The sequence below is a fragment of the Stegostoma tigrinum genome, chromosome 15 (assembly GCF_030684315.1).
Source record: "Stegostoma tigrinum isolate sSteTig4 chromosome 15, sSteTig4.hap1, whole genome shotgun sequence".
Lineage (NCBI taxonomy): Eukaryota > Metazoa > Chordata > Chondrichthyes > Orectolobiformes > Stegostomatidae > Stegostoma > Stegostoma tigrinum.
Window position 1 is genome coordinate 55,433 of NC_081368.1, and position 23,722 is coordinate 79,154.

The window sequence follows — 23,722 nt, forward strand, 5'->3', positions numbered from 1 at the left end:
TTCCCCTACTGCATCCCTAAACCAGCCCAGTTCGTCCCCTCCCCCCACTGCACCACACAACCAGCCCAGCTCTTCCCCCACCCCACACTGCATCCCAAAACCAGTCCAACCTGTCTCTGCCTCCCTAACCGGTTCTTCCTCTCACCCATCCCTTCCTCCCACCCCAAGCCGCACCCCCATCTACCTACTAACCTCATCCCACCTCCTTGACCTGTCCGTCTTCCCTGGACTGACCTATCCCCTCCCTACCTCCCCACCTATACTCTCCTCTCTTCCTATCTTCTTTTCTCTCCATCTTCGGTCCGCCTTCCCCTCTCTCCGTATTTATTCCAGTTCCCTCTCCCCATCCCCCTCTGAAGGGTCTAGGCTCGAAATGTCAGCTTTTGTGCTCCTGAGATGCTGCTTGGCCTGCTGTGTTCATCCAGCCTCACATTTTATTATCTTGGAATTCTCCAGCATCTGCAGTTCCCATTATCTCAGGAACACCTATATATTGTCTTTACAAACAATGGATATCTTAACAGCTACACCTGCTGATGCCTGGCAAATGAACACCAAGAACACACAGTATGCCCCAACACACTGGCCACCTTACACTATATTAGAAACATATCAGAACTGACTACAAGACTCCCACAATCTCTTGAAATAATGATAGCACACAAACCAACAGCCACACTTCACCAGCTACTCTTACAGACAAAAGACCCCATACCCACAATGAGCAGGTCAAATACAATATACAAAATCCCATGCAACAACTGAGAGATGCAATACAGAGCAGACATGTAGGTAACTCGCCACCAGGATACACAAACACCAATTCACAGCAAAACAGAACATTCAACTCTCCCGCGTTTCTATTAACTGGGACAATGTAACAGTACTGGGACAAGCAAAACAAAGACAAGCACGAGAATCCCTGGAAGCCTGGTTTTCAGCTCCTGGTACCACAAACCTGTTGAAGCAGACCCCATCTACATACCACAACAGAGCAAAATCGAAAACTGAACTATCCACCATAACAGACTGGGCCATATAAATTCAAAATGGACCAGAAAAATAACGCTTCAATAGAGCCTAGGCAGCATTGAAGATGTCACCTACCAGGGAAATGAAACGTTTGCATGAAAACCAGTCAGCTCGGCAAAACAACCAATAACTCCAGCCACAACCCGAGCTACAAATCTTTGCTGAAACAGTAAATGATCTTGGACTCATAGCAACATGGTAGAAGTTGAAGCCGCCATTAGACATAAGAATGGAAAAAACACAGGATTAGATGGGATTCGTGTAGAATAGAAGACCCTGTCAAAGACTGGCTGCTCACAGAAATCATCAACTTCCCTTGTCTCTCCATGCCAAGATGTCAATGATGGTCGTCACTAGTAGATTATGACAGAATCCTTTGAGATCAAAGGAGGGGGTCAAGCAGGGATGTTTCATCCTTTTTTCCCCCCCCAATCTTCATCACTACTATCCCTCACTTTGTGAAGTACAAGCTTCCCAATGAGGTGGACAGTTTCTACAGCATGGGCAGAAAATAAAACTTTTCAACCTCAAACGGTTGAAATACAAGAAAACAATGCCGACCTTGCTTGTGGAGCTTCAGCATGCAGATGGTAACGCCATCTCCATGCTCTCAGAACAGAATCTTCAAGCCTCGCTCAACACGTTCATGGAAACCTAGCAAAGAGTCTGTTTCCGCAGCTTCAACCCCAAGACAACACAAATCCTTTACCAAACTGACCCAGGTCAAGTTCTGGTTCATCCTTCCATCCATTAAGATTAATGCAGAAATCCTTACAAACATGGAACATTTCCCCTACCTGGGAAACTTCTTCTCACCTAAGGTTGACATCTATGCAATGCTTCAAACTGCATCCAAATCTGCAAGTGCCGCTCTCAGATGCTTTAAAGCTGAAAGCCTTAGTATCAGCACAGTTGATACAGTCGTCAAAGATCCTTGTATAAGGCTGTCAACCTTCCAACTCTTCTATGTGGCTCTGAAACTTGGACTACATACAGACACCATCTCAACACCTTTGAAAGGTGCCATCAACATCATTTCAGATGGATTTTCCACATCAGTAACATCAGTGTTCTCAAAGTAGCCAATAACATCAAGGCCATGATCATCCAAAATCAACTGTTCTGAACTGGCCACCTGCTTAGCATGTTTGCATTCCAAATGCCAAAGCAAATCTTCCCAGCTCACGGGAGGCACTTAAATGAAAAGATGACAAAGGAAGCGTTTCAAAGTCTCCCTGATAGCTTCCCTTGAAATTGCACTAATCACATGATGCCTTGCATCTTTGATCAACATTTGACGCATAAGCACTTTAACTCTGCATGTATTGCATATGTGCGAAGAAATGTTCGCAGATAAAATGCAGATGGATTATGCAGGCCCGTTTTTCACCTACTTGTCCCATCAATGTCCTAAGATCCAACAGATATAGATTCCGTTCTTTCCACCACCTAGGTAACACTGGCTCCACTCATCCTTGGCTTTGTCTGAGCTATTTTTCAGTTGTATCGTACATCAAGACAACAGCAAATGAAGGCATAAGATGAAGTTCACAGCGCCCACTGTCAGGACAAGGATCCACCTGATCATCAGATACACCCTACAGAACCTTCAATGTCCCCTTTTAGCTTACATTTAGCAACAGCCCATTTACTGTTGGAGCTGGCCCCACAGGGATTGACTGTTGTCTAAGCCCGTGGCCATGGTTGGACAGATGCTTCCTGAGTGGTCTGCAAATGCTTTGACAAAGTGCCATGATGGACATGAGGAGTTGGTGGCTGTCGAATGCCAATTTCCCTGGATGGGGGGATGCTTGCAGTTTGTGCCCATAGATATACGAGACGGCTTTCTAGATATGTTGCAAAACCAACTAGACAGCTAACCATCTTAGGCCCGGTGTAATGCAATGAGAAAGGAATTACTGATAATGCAGTTGAGGGGGGCCCCTTGGGGATGAGTGACCATAATATAAAGGAATTCTTCAAAACGCAGAGTGAGATAACTGATTCCGAGTCTAGGTTCGTAGGAGAAACTACAATGGTACGAGGTGAGAGTTAGCTATGATGGATTAGGAAATGTTGCTAAATGGAAAGACAGTGGATTGACAATGGCAAACATTCAAAGAACAAATGGGTGAACTACAAAAATTGTTTGTGTGTCTGACAAAGAGAACAGTGGCCAAACCAAGGCTTACAAGGAAAGTTAGAGACAGTATGAGGCGTGTAAAAAAAAGGTATACAAATTAGCAAGAAAACATATTAACCTTAGGATTGGGAATAGTTTAAGAGTCAACGAAGGAGCACCAAGGGATTGATCAAGAATGGAAAACTAGCGTATTAGTGAGAGCTGGTGGGGAACATCAGAACTGATTGTAAAAGTTTCATTGGTCTGTAAAATAACAAAAAAAAAGTGATGTAATTGTACAATAGACACCACCCCCCCCAGTAGTCAGAGGGAAATTGAGGAGTAAATATGCAGAAAGATCTCAAATATATGTAAGAATAATAGGGTTGTAGTAGTGAGGATTTAGTTTTCCAAACATTAACTGGGTGTGCCACAGTATTAAAGGTTTGGATGGTGAGAAATTGTTAAATGTGTTCAAGAATTTTTTTTTAAATCAATATGTAAGTGCTCCTACTACACAAGGAACAAAACTTGACTTTCTTTGGGAAAATAAGGCAGGGGAAGGGATCATAATTCTATTAGTCCTAAAATAGTTATGCAAAAGGATAAGCCTTCCATAAAAGTTAAGTTCTTGATTGGAATAAGGCAAATTTTAATCTTGTGACAATAACTTTCAAAATGTTGATTGGAGTAGACAGTTCACAGGTAAAAAGACAACTGAAAAGTGGTAGGCTTTCAAAAGGGTGATAGTTCAGAAGCATTAAATTCCTGATAGAGTGAAAGGTAAGATTGGTAAGTTTAGGGAACCATGGATTAATAAGGATCGATGTTTTGGTCGAGAATAAACAATAATAATATTAGAGATAGAAAACTGGGATTGAATGAATCTCTTCAAGAGTATATAGAATGTAGGGGTATTCTTGAGAGAAATCAGGAAGACAAAGAGGGGATATAAAATAGCCTTGGCAGATAAGGTTAAGGATAATCCAAAGTGATTCTACAAGTACATTAAAAAGCAACTAGACAGAAGAGGGCCCCTTAAAGACCAACAAGGTCATCTTTGTGTTGAATCTCAGGAGATGGGAGAGATAGTAAATTAAAATTTCATGCCAGTATTTAGTGTGGAGAAACAAATGGAGGCTAGAAAATTCGGGAAAATAAATATTGATGTTTTGAAAACAGTTCAAATTACAGAAGTAGTAGTGCTGGAGGTCTTCGGAAACAAAGGTTGATAAACCTCTGGGACCTGATAAAGTGAATGCCAGGACGTTATGGAAGCATTGATGAAATTGCAGGGTTCCTAGCAGAAATATTTCTATCATCTATAACCATAGGTGAAACGCCAGGCAGAAGGAGGGAGGGTGGCTAATGTTGGGCCTTTACTTTAAAAAAAAAGGCTGCAAGGAGAAGACTAGTAACGATAAACTTGAGAGTCTGATTTCAGTGGTGGGTAAGTTGTTGGAAGTGATTCTGAAAAAATGGGATTTACGTGCATTTGGAGAGGCAAGGAATTATTAGGGATAGCCAGCATGGCTTTGTGCAAGGAAAATAGAAAGCTCATCAAGGCTGTGAGACACTAACATTGTAAACAAAAAGACTAAAGAAAGCAGAGCGGTAAACGTTTGCTTGGACTTCAGTAAAGCTTTTGATAAGATTTTGTATGGTAGACTAATTAAGTAAAGTTAGATCATTTGGGATTCAGGGTGAGCTTGCCAATTGGATACAAAACTGTTTTTAAGGTGGGGGATAAAGGGTGGTAGCAGACAGTTGCTTTTCAGACTGGAGCCTGTGACCAGTGGTGAGGGCCCAAAGTTGGGTCCACTTCTGTTTATCATTCATATAAAATGATTTGGATGAGAATTATAGGAGGCATGGTTAGTGAGTTTGAGAATGACACCAAAACTGGCATTACAGCAGATAGTGAAGGTGGTTATCTTAGATTATAAAGAGATCTTGATCAATTGGGTTAATGGGCTAAGGAATGGAAGATAGAGTTTAATTTGGATATATCGCATTTTGGTAAAACAAAGGAAGGGCTTATACAATTAATGGTAGAGCCCTGGGTAGTGTTGTAGAATCAAGAGACCTAGAGGTTCAGGTAAATAGTTTGTTGAAATTTGCATCACAGGTAGGCAGGGTGGAAGGCATTTAGCATGCTTGCCTTTAGTGCTCAGGCCTAGGAGTTGAGGCGTCATGCTGAGATTGTAGAGGATGTAGGAGAGGTTTCTTCTGGACTAGTGTGCACAGTTCTGGTCACGCTGTTTATAAGGAAGATATTATTACACAGGAAAGGGTTCAGAAAAGATTTACCAGGATGTTGCTGGGAATGGAGGGTTTGAGTTTAAGGAGAGGCTGGGTAGGCTGGGACACTCCCCCTCCCCTCCCCCCCAACTGGAGCTTAGGAAGTTGAGGCGTGACCCTGTAGAGATTAAAATCATGAAGGGGATTGATAAGGAGAATAGCAAAGCTCTTTTCCCTAAGGTGGGGGGGGGGAAGGAGGAGGAGGAGTTCAAAACAAGGGAGCACATTTTAAGATGAGAGGAAAAAGATTTAAAAAGGACATGAGGAGCAGCTTTCTTTAAAACACAGAGTGGATAGTGTATGGAATGAACTGTCAGCAGAAGTGATAGATGCAGGTGCAGTTACAACAGTTAAGACATTTAGACAGGTACATGGATAGGAAAGGTTTAGAGGGATATGGACCAAACACAGGCAAATGGGACTAATTCAGTTCACAAAACATGGTCGGTATGCTGTATGGCTCTATTAAACGTGCCTTGAAAATATTTAAAGATTCTGAATCCATTAGGTTTTCAGGAAGGGAAATCCAAAGACTTCCAATCATCAGATTAAAAAAGGTCCAAAACTAGGTTCCTGAACTTAAATGTGGAGGTGCCGGCGTTGGACTGGGGTGAACAAGGTCAGAAATTATTTTATACAGGTTTATTTGACATCACAAGCTTTCAAAGCACTGCCCCTTCAAATAAGCCTGTTGGAGACTTCACCTGACACAGGGACTATGCTCTGAAACCTTGTGATTTACAATAAACTTGTTGGACTATAACCTGGCGTCGTGCGATTTCTGACCCTGAACTTAAAGAACTTTGATGGTATGAGGCATGCATTGGCTAGGATGAGTTGGCCAAGGATACTTAAAGGGTTGTCAGAAAATAGGCAATAGCAGACACCTGAATAACACATGGACGAACTTCAAATGTTGTACATCCCTGAGTGGCATAAAACAGGGAAGGCGGCTAACCATGGCTAACAAGGGAAATCAGGAACAGTGTTAAAGTCAAAGAGGAGACATATAAATTGGCTAGAAAAAGCAGCAAACCCAAGGCCTGGGAGAAACTTTAAATTCAGCAGAGGCGGACAAAGGGTTTAACTTGGAAGGGGAAAATAAAACATGAAAGTAAGTTTATAGAGAACATAAAAACTGACTTCAAACACTTCTATAGACATGTGAATAGAAAAAGACTGATGGAAACAAATGTGGATCCCTTACAGTTAGAATCTGGTGAATTCATAACAGTCAAAGAGGTAGCAGATCGATTGAACAAATATTTTGGATCTGTCTTCAATAACCAGAACACAAACAATCTTCAGGAAATGCTCGAGGACAGAGGGTCAAGCCTTAAGGAGGAACTAAAGATCATTGTTATTAGTCAGGAAATGGTATTGGGAAAATGTGATAGAATTAAAACCCATGAAGACCACAGAGCTGGATGCTCTGCATCCAGTGCTTAAGGAAGTGTTCCTACAAACAGTGGATGCATTGGTGATCATTTTCCAATGTTCTGTAGACTCTGGAAGAGTTCCAATGGCCTCAAGGGGAGCTAATGTAACCTCACTCTTTAAAAAAGGATGGACAGAGAAAATAGGACATAGAACAGTAAAGCACAGTACAGGCCCTTTGGCCCATGATGCTGTGCCGAACTTTTACTCGAAACGTAAGGTCTACCAAACCTCCACCGCTACTTTATACTATCATCTACATGCCTATCTAATATCCACTTAAGTGCCCCTAAAAAAGGTCAACTCCACACCCCTCACCTGCGATGTATTCCACTCCCCGACCACTCTCCGAGTAAAGCACCTACCTCTGACGTCTCCCCGATACCTACCTCCTTTTACATTAGAACTATGCCCCCTCGTAATAGTTACCTCCACCCGAGGAAATAGTCTCTGGCGGTCCACTCTATCTATACCTCTGATCATTTTGTACACCTCTATCAAGTCACCTCTCATCCTTTGTCATTCTAAAGAGAAAAGCCCTAGCTCTCTCAACCTTTCCTCGTAAGACCCTCCCTCCATTCCAGGCAACATCCTGGTAAATCTCCTCTGCATCTTTTCTAACACTTGCACATCTTTCCTGTAATGAGGTGACCAAAACTGGACTCAATACTCCTGATGTGGCTGAACCAGGCTTTTGTATAGCTGGAGCATAACTTCACGGCTCTTGAAATCAAGCCCTCTATTAATGAAAGCTAACACATCATACCCCTTAACAACTCCATCCATTTGGGTGACAGCTTTCAGGGGACTATGAACATGAAGCCCAGGATCCCTCTGCTCCTCCACACTGTCAAGAATCTTTCTGTTAACCCTGTATTCTGCTTTCAAGTCTGTCCTTCTTAAACGATTCACCTTACACTTAAGTATAAACTCCTGTCACTTCTCAACTCAGTTCTGCATTCTATCAATGGCCGTCTGTAGCCTAGAACAGCCCTCCGCACTGTCCACAACACGATCCACCTTCATATCGTCTGCGAACTTGCTAATCCACCCTTCCACTCCTTCATCCAAATCATTTACTAAAATCACAAATAGAAGAGGACCCAGAACAGATCCTTGTGGTACACCACTCGTAACTGAGTGCCACGTTGAATATTTTCCATCCACTACCATCCTTTGTGTCCTAAGGGTCAGCTAATTCGGAATCCAATCTGCCATACTTCCCCTATCCCATGCCTCCTTACTTTCTGCATTAGTCTACCATGGGGAACCTTATCAAACACCTTACTTAAATCCATGTATACTATATCCATTGCTCTCCCTTCATCCATGTGTTTGGTCACCTCTTCAAAGAATTCACTAAGGTTTGTGAGGCATGATTTACCCCTCAAGTCCAAAATGGGGAATTGTCTGGCTAACTGGCCTATATCATTGGTGGGGGAAATGCTGCAATTATTAAAGGAGTAATAACTGAGCTTTTGGAAAGCAGGGATAGAATCAGTCTAAGTCAGCAAGGATTCACTGAAGGAAATCATGCTTGAGAAATCTTCTGGAAATTTTTGAGGACGTGGCCAGCAGAATGGAGAAGAGTGAATCAGCAGATGTTATGTATCTGGACCTTCAAAAGGCTTTTGACAAGGTCCTACACAAGAGATTAGTACAGAAAATTAAAGCTCATGGTATTGGAGATAATGTATTGAAGTGGAAAGAGAACTGGTTGGCAGGCAAGAAGCAGAGTGTTGGAATAAAAGGGTCCATTACAGAGCGGTAGTCAGTGACACATGGGGTGCCACAGGGTTCAGTGCTAGGATCCCAGAATAAGGGGTAAGCCATTCAGGGCTGATAAGATGAAGGCTTTCTTCACTCAGTTCTGAACCGAGGGAATTCTCTCCCACAGGAAGCTGTTTGTGCCAGTTTGTTTTATATTTTCAAGAGGGAGCTGGATGTGGTCCTTGCAACTAAAGGGATCAAGGGGTATGGAGAGAAAGCAGGAGTGGGATACTGGCGACGCAGGCTTCAAGGGTCAAATAGAAAATAGGTGCAGGAGTAGGCTATGTTTCAAAGTTTCAGCTGTGTGTAAAATGGGTGATCTCTATTTTAAAACTCAGACCCCTTGTTTTACAAAATGAAACATCCTTTTGTCATTGACCTGGTCAAATTGCCTCAGGATCTTATGTTTCAATTAAGTCAGGATACAAGCCTGACCTTTCCACATAAGGCAATCTGTTTATTCCAGGTTATTAGTCTCCGAAACTTTCCTGAGCTACTTCTAACATATTAAACATATCAAAAACCTTCTTTAGGTATGGTGACTAGAACTGCACGAATTACCCCAGATACGGTCTCACCAATGCTATGTATAACTGAAGCAGAGCCTCCCTTCTCTTGAATTCAATTCTCCTCACGATAAAACATAACATTCTATTATTTTTCCTGATTGCTTGCTGTACCTGCATACTAACCATTTGTGACTCACGCACTTGGATACCCAGATCTCTCGGCATCTCACTTTCTCACCATTTAGATAATATGCTTCTTTTATATTCTTTTGGCTAACATGGACAATTCGTACTTTTCCACATTGTATTCCATTTACCAGATCTTTGTCCATCACTTAACCTATCTAGATTCCTTACAAGCTCCTTATACCCTCTTAACATATCATTTTCCTACCTTTGTGTCATCAGCAAATTTAGCTACCACATCTTTGGTCACCTCACCCAAATCATTACCAGTAATCGTTCAGAGCTTAAGGACTCCAGCAGAAACCTGTGTGGCACAATACTCATGACCATCCTGTCAATCTGAAAGAAAACATTTATTCTCACTCTCTTCTTTCCATTATACAGCCAAATTTTCTATCCGTGTTAATGTGTTACCCCAAAACATGAGCTTTTATTTTCGGTAATAATGTACCTTATCTAAAGCCTTCTGGAAATTTAAGTATAATACATGCACTGGTTCCCTTTTGTGTATAGCATAATTTACTTCTTCAAAGAACTCAAATAAATCATACAAGTGCATTATTTCTCACCTGCCCTTGTTGCTTCCGTTCCAACACTCATTCTGTTCTGTCACACCTGCTGAACTGTTATCACTGCACAAGCCATGTGGAAGGGTTGACCAAAACTTCTTTGCCTTCTTAAGTTTTTCTTTCACATCCGTCACCTAAGTTGTGAATAAGTTTCCGTTTAAAATAAGATTGATCGTTGGGAATTCTATGTAATCAAATGGAGCAGTTTCATAGAGGCATGGTCTTCATAGTTTTAGCACTGGTACCTCATGAATCATCAACTCTGAACACTGTCAAGTTTAGAATTACCAACAGTAATAAATACAATTACATGCTCAAATGGATGACATGGTGAATCTCTCTGTGCAGGATCAATAAGTTACACACTCTTGGTCAGTACAAAGGACAGCTAATGGGTAATGAAGAATTTAGCTGATAATTTAAATGTCTGACATATATTTTTTGGAGCTAAGTGAAAGAGATGATCATTCTCCTGTTGGTTGAGTTGAAGAATGTAACCACTGGGAAATGGAATATTTTAATTGATTGGCACATCAATTATCACACAAGCACTCCACCAGTATCGCTAGTCAGACAAATGTGGAACACTGTAGATGCTGGAAGCCTGAAATGAAAACAAAGTGGTGAAACACAACAGATCTGGCAGCATCTATGCAGAGAGGAACAGAGTTAATGTTTCAAGTCTGATATGATTCTTGTTCAGAAAAGAGTTCTACATCCATTCCAAAGTCCATGTGCTACATATATTATTTATACATTATTAACAAATACCAGCCCTTGAGGAACATCAATGTCTAACATCCTCCAGTCTGAAAAACATTTACCATGACTCACTTCTATATTCTTAAACCAAAATTTATCCAAGTTGAAAACTGAAAGAACTGTGGATATTAGAAATCAAACAAAAGCAGAAATTGCTGGAAAAGTTCAGCAGGTCTGGCAGCATCTGCAAAGAGAAATCAGAGTTAAAATTTCAGGTTCAGTGACCCTTCGTCAGAGTTTAGAGGTCCATTAATAAGTTGACACAGGTACTCCTGTTTCATGAGGCTCAACCTTGTAAACCAGCCGTTTGCAGTACTTCAAACGCCTTCTTAAAAATTCATTTATACAACACCCTATGCATTTCTTTCATAAATCTTCTAGTCAATTACAATTAGCTTTTTAGAAATCCATGCTGGTTCTCCGGAATTAATAATCACCAAGTACCTGTTGATTCTTTTTTCCTCGAGTCCTTTTTCTAAAACCTCACCCACCTCTGAGGTTAAACTGCTCAGCCTGTTATTAGGAAAAGCCTTAGTGTTAGGGTTAAACTGGGGTGTCAGCCATCTGGGCTGGGTGAGTTAGCTACTTTAAGCATAGACAAATGTAAGGAGATGAGGGGATTGAAGGATGGGTCGGCAAGTTTGCAGACGACACAAAGGTCGGAGGTGTCGTTGACAGTATAGAGGGCTGTTGTAGGCTGCAGCGGGACATTGACAGGATGCAGAGATGGGCTGAGAGGTGGCGGATGGAGTTCAACCTGGATAAATGCGAGGTGATGCATTTTGGAAGGTCGAATTTGAAAGCTGAGTACAGGATTAAGGATAGGATTCTTGGCAGCGTGGAGGAACAGAGGGATCTTGGTGTGCAGATACATAGATCCCTTAAAATGGCCACCCAAGTGGACAGGGTTGTTAAGAAAGCATATGGTGTTTTGGCTTTCATTAACAGGGGGATTGAGTTTAAGAGTCGTGAGATCTTGTTGCAGCTCTATAAAACTTTGGTTAGACCGCACTTGGAATACTGCGTCCAGTTCTGGTCGCCCTATTATAGGAAAGATGTGGATGCGTTGGAGAGGGTTCAGAGGAGGTTTACCAGGATGCTGCCTGGACTGGAGGGCTTATCTTATGAAGAGAGGTTGACTGAGCTCGGTCTCTTTTCATTGGAGAAAAGGAGGAGGAGAGGGGACCTAATTGAGGTATACAAGATAATGAGAGGCATAGATAGAGTTGACAACCAGAGACTATTTCCCAGGGCAGAAATGGCTAGCATGAGGGGTCATAGTTTTAAGCTGGTTGGAGGAAAGTATAGAGGGGATGTCAGAGGCGGGTTCTTTACGCAGAGAGTTGTGAGAGCATGGAATGCGTTGCCAGCAGCAGTTGTGGAATCAAGGTCATTGGGGTCATTTAAGAGACTGCTGGACATGCATATGGTCACATGAATTTGAGGGTGCATACATGAGGATCAATGGTCGGCACAACATTGTGGGCTGAAGGGCCTGTTCTGTGCTGTACTGTTCTATGTTCTATGTTCTAACACAGTGTGGGGCTGGATGAACACAGCAGGCCAGGCAGCATCAGAGGAGTAGGAAAGCAGACATTTCAGGTCGGGATCCTTTCTCAGAAATAGGGGAGGGGAAGGGGGATCTGAAATAAATGGGGATGGGGGGTTGGGGCTGAGGAAGGCGATCAGTGGGGATTGGTCAGTGGAGGTGGGAGGAGCAGACAGGTGGGAGAGAAGATGGACAGGCCAAGGAGGCAGGGATATGAGGGGCTGGGGAAGGAGGTGAGATAGTGATAGTTGAGCGCAGGTAAGTCATGCTGGGGAACAGTCAGTGAGGTGGGAAGAGCTGATAGGTTACAGCTAAAGTGTCCAACAAGTTTTCTATCCTCACCCTGTTCCTTTAAACATATTATGAGTGACTTTAATCTTCAACTAGATTTCGAAAATCAAATTGGCATAAATAGCCAGAGAAGAATTCTTACATTGTATTCAGCAGTTTTCACAAACAATATTCTGTGGATCCAACCAGCAATCAGGCTATCTTGAATCTGCAAATTTGCAATGAGGCTGGTTTAATAAATAGTCTCAACAGCCCCTAAGGAACAGTGACCATAACATGGCAGAATTTAGCATTCAGTCTGAGAGAGAGAAATTCAGGACAACTGTGCTATAATTAAATAAGGGAAATTAGGTAACAATAAGGGCAGCATTGGTTGAAGTGGACTGGGAAAGAAGTTCATTAGAAAAGATGGTTGAGGAACAATGCCAGGCACCGGAGAAATAGTTTACGACTGACAAAGTTATATCCCAGTGAGAAAGGAAGATTTTAGGGAAGGAACAAACTGACCAAGGTTAATCAAGGAAATTCAGGGCAATATCAAATTGAAAGGAAAAAATGAATGCAAAACTTTGAAAAACTATTAAAGCACAATCAAAAAAATACAAGGAGAAAATAAACTATGGGAATAAGCTAGCAAGTAATAACTTTAAATACATGAAAAGAACAAGGTCAGGTGTCCGATCTCTCAGAGAGAGTGTATTTTGGTGATAGTGATCACAAGTCCCTGGCTTTCACTATAGTCATGGAGAGGGATAGGAGCAGAACAGTATGGAAGTATTTAATTGGCTGAGGGGGAATTACAATGCTATTAGGCAAGAACTATGGAGCACCAGTTGGGATCAGATATTCTCAGATAAATGCACAACAGAAATGTGGAGATTGTGGCTCATTCAGAAAGTAAGGAGCCATGGGGTTCAGATAAATTTGGCTGTCTGGATATAAAACTGGCTGTCCGATAGATGACAGGGTGGTAGTAGTTGGAAAGTATTCAGCCTGGAGCTCAATGACCAGTGGTGTTCTGCAAGGATCCATTCTGAGACCTCTGCTCTTTGTGATCTTGATAAATGACTTAGATGAGGAAGTAGAAGGGTGGGTTAGTAAGTTTGCCAATGTCACGAACGTTGGTAGAATTGTGGATAGCGTGGAGGGCTGTTGTAGGTTGCAATGGGACAATGCCAGGATGCAGACCTGGGCAAAGAAGTGGCAGGTGGGATTCAACTGAGAAAAGTGTGAAGTGATTCATTTTGGAAGGTCAAATATGACTGCAGAATACAGGGGTAATGGCAGGATTCTTGGCATTGTGGATGAAGAGAGAGATCTTGGGGTCCACATCCACAGATCCCTCAAAGTTGCCACCCATGTTGATAGGGTTGTAAAGAAGGCGAATGGTGAGTTGGCTTTCATTGGCAGGGAAATTGAGTTTTACAGCTGTGAGGTTATGCTGCAGCTCTATAAAACTCTGGTTAGTCCACACTTGGAATATCATGTTCAGTTCTGGTCACCTCATTACACAAAAGATGTGCAAGTTTTAGAGAGGGTGCAGTGGAGGTTTACCAGGATGCTGCCTGGACTGGAGGGCAGGTCTTGCAAGGAAAGGTTGAGACAGCTAGGGCTTTTTTCAGTGAAGCAAGGAAGGACGAGAGGTGTACAAGTTGATGAGAGGCATTGATAAATTAGATAGTCAGAAACTTTTTCCCCAGGGCAGAAATGACTATTATGGGGGGGGGGGGGGCATGAGTTTACGGTGATTGGAGGGAGGCTTAGGGAAGATGTCAGAGGTAGGTTCTTCACACATGTGGTGTGACATGTGGAATGCGCTGTCAGCAGTGGTAGTGGAGTCAGATACTTTAAGGATTTTTAGGAACGCTTGGATAGGCACTTGAAGGATAGTAAAATGTAGGGTATGCAGGGTAGATTGATCTAGGACATAATCAAACTCCTAAAATGGAGGTAGCAATAAATACAATTCCTATCATTCAAGAGGAGGTACTGGGGAAACTAAGGAGGCTAAAGAATGATATGCTCCCTGGACCTGATGGATTGCATCCTCGGATTCTGAAAGAAGTAGCTACAAAGATTGTGGATAACATGGTGACAATCTTCCAAAAATGCTGAAATTCTGGAAAAGTCCTAGACAATTGGAATATACCCGATGTTACACCCTTAAATGTGGAAGAGAAGGCAGCAAAAAAAAAAACATAACTATAGGCCAGTTGGCTCAACATCTGTAATTGGGAAAATGCTAAAGATCTACTACATAAAATATGTAAGGACCAAAGCATTTAGAAATAGGTCATAATCAGAGTCAGTATGACTTCATGAACGGAAATCATGCCTGACAGATTTATTGCAACTCTTCGAAAAGATGACAAGCAGGATAGATACAAGTGAATCAATAGGTGTAACACATGTGAATTTTCAGAAGACATTTGATAAGATGCTTCATGAAAGCCAACGTAATAGAATCTATCATATTGGAAATAGTAATTTAGACCATAAGACATAGGAGTGGAAGTAAGGCCATTCAGCCCATCGAGTCCACTCCGCCATTAAATCAAGGCTGATGCGCATTTCAACTCTACTTACCTGCACTCTCCCCATAGCCCTTAATTCCTTGCAAGATCAAGAAATTACCAATATCTGCCTCGAAGACATTTAACATCCCGGCCGCCGCTACGCTCCGTGGCAATGAATTCCACGGGCCCACCACTCTGGCTGAAGAAATGTCTCCTCATTTCCATTCTAAACTTACCCCCTCTAATTCTAAGGCTGTGCCCACAGGTCCTAGCCTCCCCGCCTAACGGAAACAACTTGCCAGCGTCCACCCTTTCTAAGCCATACATTATCTTGTAAGTTTCTGTTAGATCTCCCCTCAACCTTCTAAACGCTAATGAATACAATCCCAGGATCCTCAGCTGTTCATCGTATGTTAAATCTAGCATTCCAGGGATCATCCATGTGAATCTCCGCTGAACATGCTTGAGCGCCAGTATGTCCTTCCTGAGGTGTGGGGCCCAAAATTGGGCACCGTATTCTAAATGGGGCCTAACTAGAGCTTTATAAAGTCTCAGAAGCACATCGCTGCTTTTATATTCTAACCCTCGAGATAAACGACAACATTACATTCGCTTTCTTAAATCACAGACTCAACATGCAAGTTAACCTTTAGAGAATCCTGGACGAGCACTCCAAGATCCCTTTGTACTTCGGCTTTATCAATTTTCTCACCGTTTAAAAAAAATAGTCCATACCTATATTCTTTTTTACAAAGTGCAAGACCTCGCATTTGCTCACGTTGAATTTCATCAGCCATTTCCTGGACCACTCTCCTAAACCGTCTAAATCTTTCTGCAGCTTCCCCAACACCTCAGCACTACCTGGCTGTCCACCTATCTTCGTATCATCGGCAAACTTTGCCAGCATGTCCCCAGTCCCTTCATCCAGATCATTAATAAATAAAGTGAACAGCTGCAGCCCCAACACTGAATCCTGCGGGACACCACTTGTCACCAGTTGCCATTCCAAAAAAGAGCCTGCTATCCCAACTCTCTGCCTTCTATCAGACAGCCAATCCTCAATCCAAGCCAGTAGCTCACCTCGAACACCATAGGCCCTGACCTTACTCAGCAACCTCCCATGAGGCACCTTATCAAAGGTCTTTTGAAAGGCTAGATAGATAACATCCAGAGTTTCCCTGGTTTAACCAACTTGTTACCTCTTCAAAGAATTCTAACAGGTTTGTCAGGCACCACTTCCCCTTACTAAATCCATGCTGACTTGTTCTAACTCAACGTTGTACTTCCAAGAATTTAGAAATCTCCTCCTTAACAATGGATTCTAGAATTTTACCAACAATCGAGGTTAGGCTAATCAGCCTATAATTTTCCATTTTTTGTCTTGATCCTTTCGTAAACAAAGGGGTTACAACAGCAATTATCCAGTCATCTGGGACTTCCCCTGACTCAAGTGACTTTTGAAAGATCACAGCAAAAGCCTCCGCTATTTCCTCAGCCACCTCCCACAGAACTCGAGGATGTAGTCCATCGGGGTCAGTAGATTTATTAATTTTCAGACCTTTTAGCTTTTCTAGCACTTTCTCTTTTGTAATGCCTACCATACTCAACTCAGCCCCTAACTCTCCTTAATTGTTGGGATACTACTCATGTCTTCCACTGTGAAGACTGATGCAAAGTACTTATTAAGTTCTTCAGCTATTTCCTTATCTCCCATCACTAGCTTCCAGCATCAATTTGGAACGGCCCAATGTCTGCTTTTGCCTCTGGTTTGTTTCTTATGTATTCAAAGAAACTTTTACTATCATTTGGAGTTCAATCCGGGCAAATGCGAGGTGATGCATTTTGGAAGATCGAATTCAAGGGCAAACTATACAGTAAATGGAAAAGTCCTAGGGAAAAATGATGAACAGAGAGATCTGGGTGTTCAGGTCCATTGTTCCCTGAAGATGACAACGCAGGTCAATAGGGCGGTCAAGGCGGCGTATGGCATGCTTTCCTTCATTGGGCAGGGTATTGGGTACAAGAGTTGGCAGGTCATGTTGCAGTTGTATAGGACTTTGGTTCGCCCACATTTGGAGTACTGTGCGCAGTTCTGGTCGCTACATTACCAAAAGGACGTGGATGCTTTGGAGAGGGTGCAGAGGTGGTTCACCAGGATGTTGCCTGGTATGGAGGGTGCTAGCTATGAAGAGAAGTTGAGTAGATTAGGATTATTTTCATTGGAAAGACGGAGATTGAGGGGGGACCTGATTAAGGTCTACAAAATCATGAGGGGTATAGACAGGGTGGATAGCAAGAAGCTTTTCTTCCCCCCCACCCCCCGCAGAGTGGGGGACTCAATTACTAGGGGCCATGAGTTCAAAGTGAGAGGAGGAAAGTTGAGGGGATGAGGGGAGATATGTGTGGAAAGTTCTTTACACAGAGGGCGGTGGGTGCCTGGAACGCATTGCCAGCGGAGGTGGTAGACGCAGACACGTTAGCGTCTTTTAACATATATTTGGACAGGTACATGGATGGGCAGGGAGCGAATGGACACAGACCGTTAGAAAATAGATGACAGGTTAGACAGAGGATCTTGATTGGCACAGGCTTGGAGGGCCGAAGGGCCTGTTTCCGTGCTGTAGGTTTCTTTGTTTCTTTATTTCTAATATTACTAGCTAGCCTACCTTCATATTTGATCCTCTTCTTCCTTATTTCTGTCTTTGTTATCCTCTGTTTTTGTAGCCTCCCCAATCTTCTGATTTCCCAGTGCTCTTGGCCACTTTATAGTCTCTTTTTCTTTGATACATTTACTGAATTCCTTCGTCAGCCATAGCTGTCTAAACCCCACCCCCTGCCCCCCCAACCCCCCAGATAATCTTTATTTTCTTTGGGATGAGCCTCTGTACTGGGTCCCCAATTACACCCAGAAACTCCTGCCAATGTTGCTCTACTGTCTTCCCCGCTGGGCTCTGCTTCCAGTCGATTTTTGTCAATTCCTCTCTCATGCTCCTGTAATTACCTTTATTTAACTGTAACACCATTACATCCGATTTTGCCTTCTCTCTTTCAAACTGCAGACTCTACCATATTATGACCGCTGCCTCCTAAGTGTTCCCTTACTTTAAGATCTTTTATAAAGTCTGGCTCATTACATAGCACTAAGTCCAGAATAGCCTGCTCCCTTGTGGGCTCCATCACAAGCTGTTCCAAAAGGCCATCCTATAAACATTCCATGAATTCGCTTTTTGGATCCACCAGCAACATTATTCACCCAGTCCACCTGCATATTGAAGTCCCCCATGATCACCGTGACCTTGCCTTTCTGACATGCCCTATCTATTTCCTGGTACATCTTGCGCCCCTGGTCCTGCTCACTGTTCAGAGGTCTGTACATAACTCCCATTATGGTTTTTTTGCCTTTGTGGTTCATCAACTCCACCCACACAGACTCCACATCATCTGACCCTATGTCATTCAGTGCCATAGATTTAATTTCATTCTTAACTAAAATGGCAACCCCACCCCCTGTGCCCACCGCCCTGTCTTTTTGATAAGTTGTAAATCCTTGAATGTTTAACTGCCAGTCCTGAACCCTGGAAATCATGTCTCTGTGATGCCTACAACACCATAATCATTTAAAATGATTTGTGCAATTAATTCATCTACTTTGTTCCGAATACTACGAGCATTTAGGTAAAGTGCCTTATTGCTAACTGTCTTATTATTAGAGATATTGGAAATCATAAGATGTCTTAAGTTATCCTTCCTTTTTGATGCATTCCTAGTCTGCCTCGAGCTTAAACCCACCTGTACAAATACTATCCTGCTGCTGATCTTTCCATTTAACTCCATACTCCCTGTCGCTTTCGCTCTCCTATCCCGCCCGACTCAGAAGTTTAAAGCCCTGTTACATTAACATGAAGGAAGGATTGGCTCATAGGGGAGCGAGAATTGGGATAAAGTATGTATTTCAGGATGGCAACCAGTAACAAGTGAAATACTGGCAAAACAATTATTCATGTTTTGTATGGCATTGAATGTATAATCAACATGTTTGCAGATGACATAAATGCATGTGGGCAGGCAAGTCATAAGGATGACACAGAGTCTACAGAGGGACCAAGAAGGTTATGCAAGTGGGCAAAAGTCTGATAAATGAATTATAACGTGGGAAAAGGTGAGGTTATGTATTTTGTCAGGAAAGGAACTACTGGATATTCCTTAAATACAAAGAAATTGCAGAAAACTGCAGCACAGTGGGATCTGGAGCATGAATCACAAATTTCCTGGTAACAAGGAAGTCAAACGGACTGCCAGCTTTTATTTCAAAGGGAATGGAGCATAACAAGACGGAAGTCTTGTTGAAACTATGTAAGGTACAGTTAGACCATACTGAGAATACTGAAGTGTTTTGGTCCCCTCATTTACGAGATAATAGCAACGATGCATATGTGGAATAAGGTCGCCTATGTCATGGTATCATTGAATGATTTATCTACTCTGCAGTTCTTTGTTCCATATTGTTTCTTACTGTGACAACGTTCTCTACTTATCATTGGACTTCTTGAAGATACAAGGAGCACGCAGGAAACTAGTGATATATTTTGACCTGAAAACAACAAATGCTGGCAATCACAGTGGATTAGACGGCATCCATGGACAGACAGCAAGCTAACGTTTCAAATCTAGATGATCCTTCAACAGAGCTGAAGTGAAGCGTGGAGGGGGCAGCATTTAATGCTATGGATAGCATAAATGCTGCCCCCTCCACACTTCATAGAACATGGAACATAGAACATTACAGCACAGTACAGACCCTTCAGCCCACGATGTTGTGCCGTGGAATAATCCTAATGCTTCACATCGCTTCAGCTCTGATGAAGGTCATCTAGACTCAAAACTTTAACTTGCTCCGTCTCCGTGGATGCCGTCTGATCCACCGAGATTGCCAGCATTTGTTGTTTTCCGTACAGATTCCAGTATCTGGAGTAAGTTGCTCATATATTTTGGCCTGTTTGCATACACTATAAATCAAGGAAAAATAAAAAAGCTAATGTCATGCATGAAAAATTGCCTATGATTTCCATACCTTAGGGCTTTTGTCCAATCATCAATGACTCGTATTTATCAATTGGTTAAGTGTTTGGCATGTTATCACATAACAAAAACTAACACTGCCATTGTTCAGTAAACATAAGAGAATGCTAACTGGGAAGCAGGGGCCTGAAAGGCAGTACACATCAAACATTCACTTCTGGAAGGAATTTTCATGGAAGATTCAGGGAAAAGCATGAATATGCCATGCTCTCAATGGGATGTGATTCCAGACACAGCAATTTATTGATTCAACTTTCAGATACTCATGGGTAAGGACAACAGCAGATGTCGGATAAAGGTGTTCATTTGGGGGAAGGCCAACTACAACCAAATTAGGCAAGAATTGAAGAATGTGGATTGGGAGAGGTTGTTTGAGGGTAAATCCAAAACTGATATGTGGCTGTCTTTTAAAGACCACTTGATTAGAGTGCTGGATAGGCATACTCCTGTGAAACTGAAGGACAGCAGTGGCAGTATTTCGGGAACTTTGGATGAGACAGACACTTATCAGCTTAGTCAAAAAAAAAAGGAAACTTACCTCAAGTCTGGACAACTGAAAATAGATAATATCTTGAGGAATACAGAAAGAGTAGGAAGGAGCTCAAACCGGGAGTTAGCAGGGCTAAAAGAAACCATGAAATGACCTAGCCAACAGGTTTAAAGGAGAATCCCAAGGCATGTGTACAATGTTGGGAACCTAGGGAAAGAGGTGGCGGTTATGGGCAAGATCCTTAATGAGTACTTTATGGTCAGTATTCACTAAAGAGAGGGATGTTGAGGTTAGGGAAAGATGTGCAAATACTCTCAGATAGGTCAACCCAAAGAAGGAGGAAGCATTGGATATCTTGAAATGCATTAAAGCAGACAAATCTCCAAGGTATTCATTTGGGGGAAGGCCAACTGGATACTGTGGGAAGCAAGGGAGGGAACAGGTGGAGTCTTAACAGACATCTTAGCATTGTTTTGGTCTCAACTTAATTGAATTTTTTGAGGAGGTGACAAGAATGATTGACAAAGGAGGAGCAGTGGATGTTGCCTACATGGAATTTAGTAAGGCATTTGGTAAGGTGCCTCGTGGCAGGGTGGTACAGAATATACAGTCTTATAGGATACAAAGCTGGCTGGTTCATTGAAGACAGATTTGAAGTAGAAGGGTGCTTTTTGGAATCGAAATCAGTAACTAGAGGTGTTCCGCAGGGGTCAGTGCCGGGACCTATGTTGTAATATATACAACAATGATCTGGAGTGAAATGTAGCTGGTCTGATCACTAAGTTTGCAAATGACACCAAAATTGGCAGAATTGCAGGTACTGAGGAGATTTGGGCACAGAAATGGCAGACAATATATGAATATGGACAAATGAGAGGTGATGCATTTTGGAAGATGCAATTGCAGGTGCGAATTACACAATAAATGGCTGGACCCTAGGGAGCACGACAGACGGATCTGGGCATATAGGTCCACAGATCCCTGGGATTGGCAACACAAGTGGACAAGGTAGTCAAGGTGGCATATGAGGAGAGATTGGATAAACTTGGACAGTTTTCACTGGGAAAATAGAGGCTGAGGAGCGAGCTGATAGGGATCTACAAAATTATGAGGAGCAGAAATAGGGTGGATAGTCAGAGGCTTTTTCCCCAGTGTGGAAAAATCAGCTACAAAAGGGCAAACATTCATGTTCAAGGTCAGAAGGGGAAAGTTTAGGGGAGAAATGCAGGAAAAAGTTTTCACAGAGGGTGGTGGGTCCATGAAACACTTTGTCAGTGGAGAAGGTGGAAGCAGGCAAGTTAGCAACATTTAAGGCATCTTTTACCCTCCTACTGCATAGTAAAAAGGAAACCCGTGCGAGGGAAAGAGAAGTAAAAAGCTCAGGTGTTTTCCCTGTAAAAAAGTAAGCCACATGAAGTTGCAGGTTTGTGGCAGTTCAGAAAAAGCACTGGGAAGACAGATATGGGAAAACAGGATAGGTGAGTAAATTTTGTTGAAGTAGTGAAGAAAATTACACTGGAAGCTAAAATGCTCCAAAAGAATGTACCACCTGGTCAGGAGTTGGTTGAGAAGAAAGTGCCAGATCTCTTTGAAGTATTAGTTTACGTGGGCAAAGTTACTCACATGCCAGGAGGGGTAGGTGAAGAAATTAAGCGCACTATAGAAATGTGGAGCTTGTTTCCGGAATGCTTACTGCATGTGATTGATAAGTTTGTCCCTAGCAGACAGGAAAGATGCAGCCGAGTGAGGTAGCCTTGGTTCTCGAGAGAGGTCGAACGACTGGTTAAGAGGAAGGAGGCGGCTTATTAAAGGCTTAGGAAACAAGGAACAGAAAAGGCTCTAGAGGGATACAAGTTATCCGGGAAGGAGCTGAAGAAAGGGCTTAGGAGGGCTATAAGGGGGCATGAGAAAACCTTGGCAGATAGGATCAAGGAAAACTCCAAGGCTTTTTACACGTAAATGAGGAGGAACAGAATGACCAGAGAAAGGGTAGGGCCGATAAGGGATTGTAAAGGGAATTTGTTCACGGGTACTAAAGAGATAGGAGAGGTCCTTAAATGAATATTTTTCTTCGGTATCACAACAGAGAGACCTAGCTGTAGGGGAGGACACAGTGTGAAACAGGCAGGTAGGCTAGAAGAGGTTGATGTTAGTAAGAAAGTTGTACAAGGAACTTTGAGGAAGTTGAAGATAGATAAGTCCCCCAGGGCTGATGGGATTTATCTAAGGATTCTAGGGAAAGAAGGGAAGAGATTGCAAGGCCTTTGGCGATGATCTTTTTGTCCTCACTGTCCATGAGTATTGTGCTAGAAAATTGGAAAGAGGAAAATGTCATTCCCTTGTTCAAAAAAGGGAATAAGGATAACCCCGAAAATTATAGGCCAGTTAGTCTTACATCAGTGGTGGGCAAATTATTGGAAAGGGCTCGGAGAGACAGGATTTATGATCACTTGGAAAGGCACAGTTTGACACGTGATGGGTATCATGGATTTGTAAGGGGTAGATCATGCCTCACAAACCTTACTGAATTCTTTGAAGAGGTGACCAAACACGTGGATGAAGGTGGAGCAATGGGTGTGGTATACATGGATTTAAGTAAGGTGTTTGATAAGGTTCCCCATAGTAGGCTCATGCAGAAAGTAAGGAGGCACGGGATAGGGAAAAATATGGCAGATTGGTTCAGAATTGGCCGACCCTTAGAAGGTAAAGGGTGGCAGTGGACGGAAAATATTCAACATGGCGCTCAGTTATGAGTGGTGTACCACAAGGATCTGTTCTGGGTCTTCTTCTATTTGTGATTTTCGTAAATGATTTGGAAGAAGAAGGAGTGGAAGGGTGCATTAGTAAGTTCACAGACAATACGAAGGTGGGTCGCATTGTGGATAGTGCGGAGGGCTCTTCTCGGTTACAATGGGACATTGATAGGATGCAGAGCTGGGCTGAGAAGTGACAGAAGGAGTTTATCCTTGAAAAGTGTGAGGTAATTCGTTTGGAAGGACAGACTTGAAAGCAGGATACAGGGTTAACGGAAAGATTCTTGGCAGTGTGGAGGAGCAGAGGGATCTTGGGGTTCATGTCGACAGTTCCCTGAAAACTGCCACCCAGGGGG

General features: G+C 42.6%; 1 protein-coding gene across 2 annotated transcripts in view; it reads right to left on the bottom strand.

The window, feature by feature from the left end:
* The window catches only part of LOC125458723 (glypican-6-like), a 141,479-nt gene that overhangs the window by 31,423 nt on the left and 86,334 nt on the right, over window positions 1-23,722 (bottom strand). For both annotated transcript variants that reach the window (XM_059651300.1, XM_059651299.1), the window contains one exon: window positions 9,927-10,060. In XM_059651300.1, the coding sequence (XP_059507283.1) occupies window positions 9,927-10,060 (134 nt within the window). The remainder of the gene's footprint in view (window positions 1-9,926; window positions 10,061-23,722) is intronic.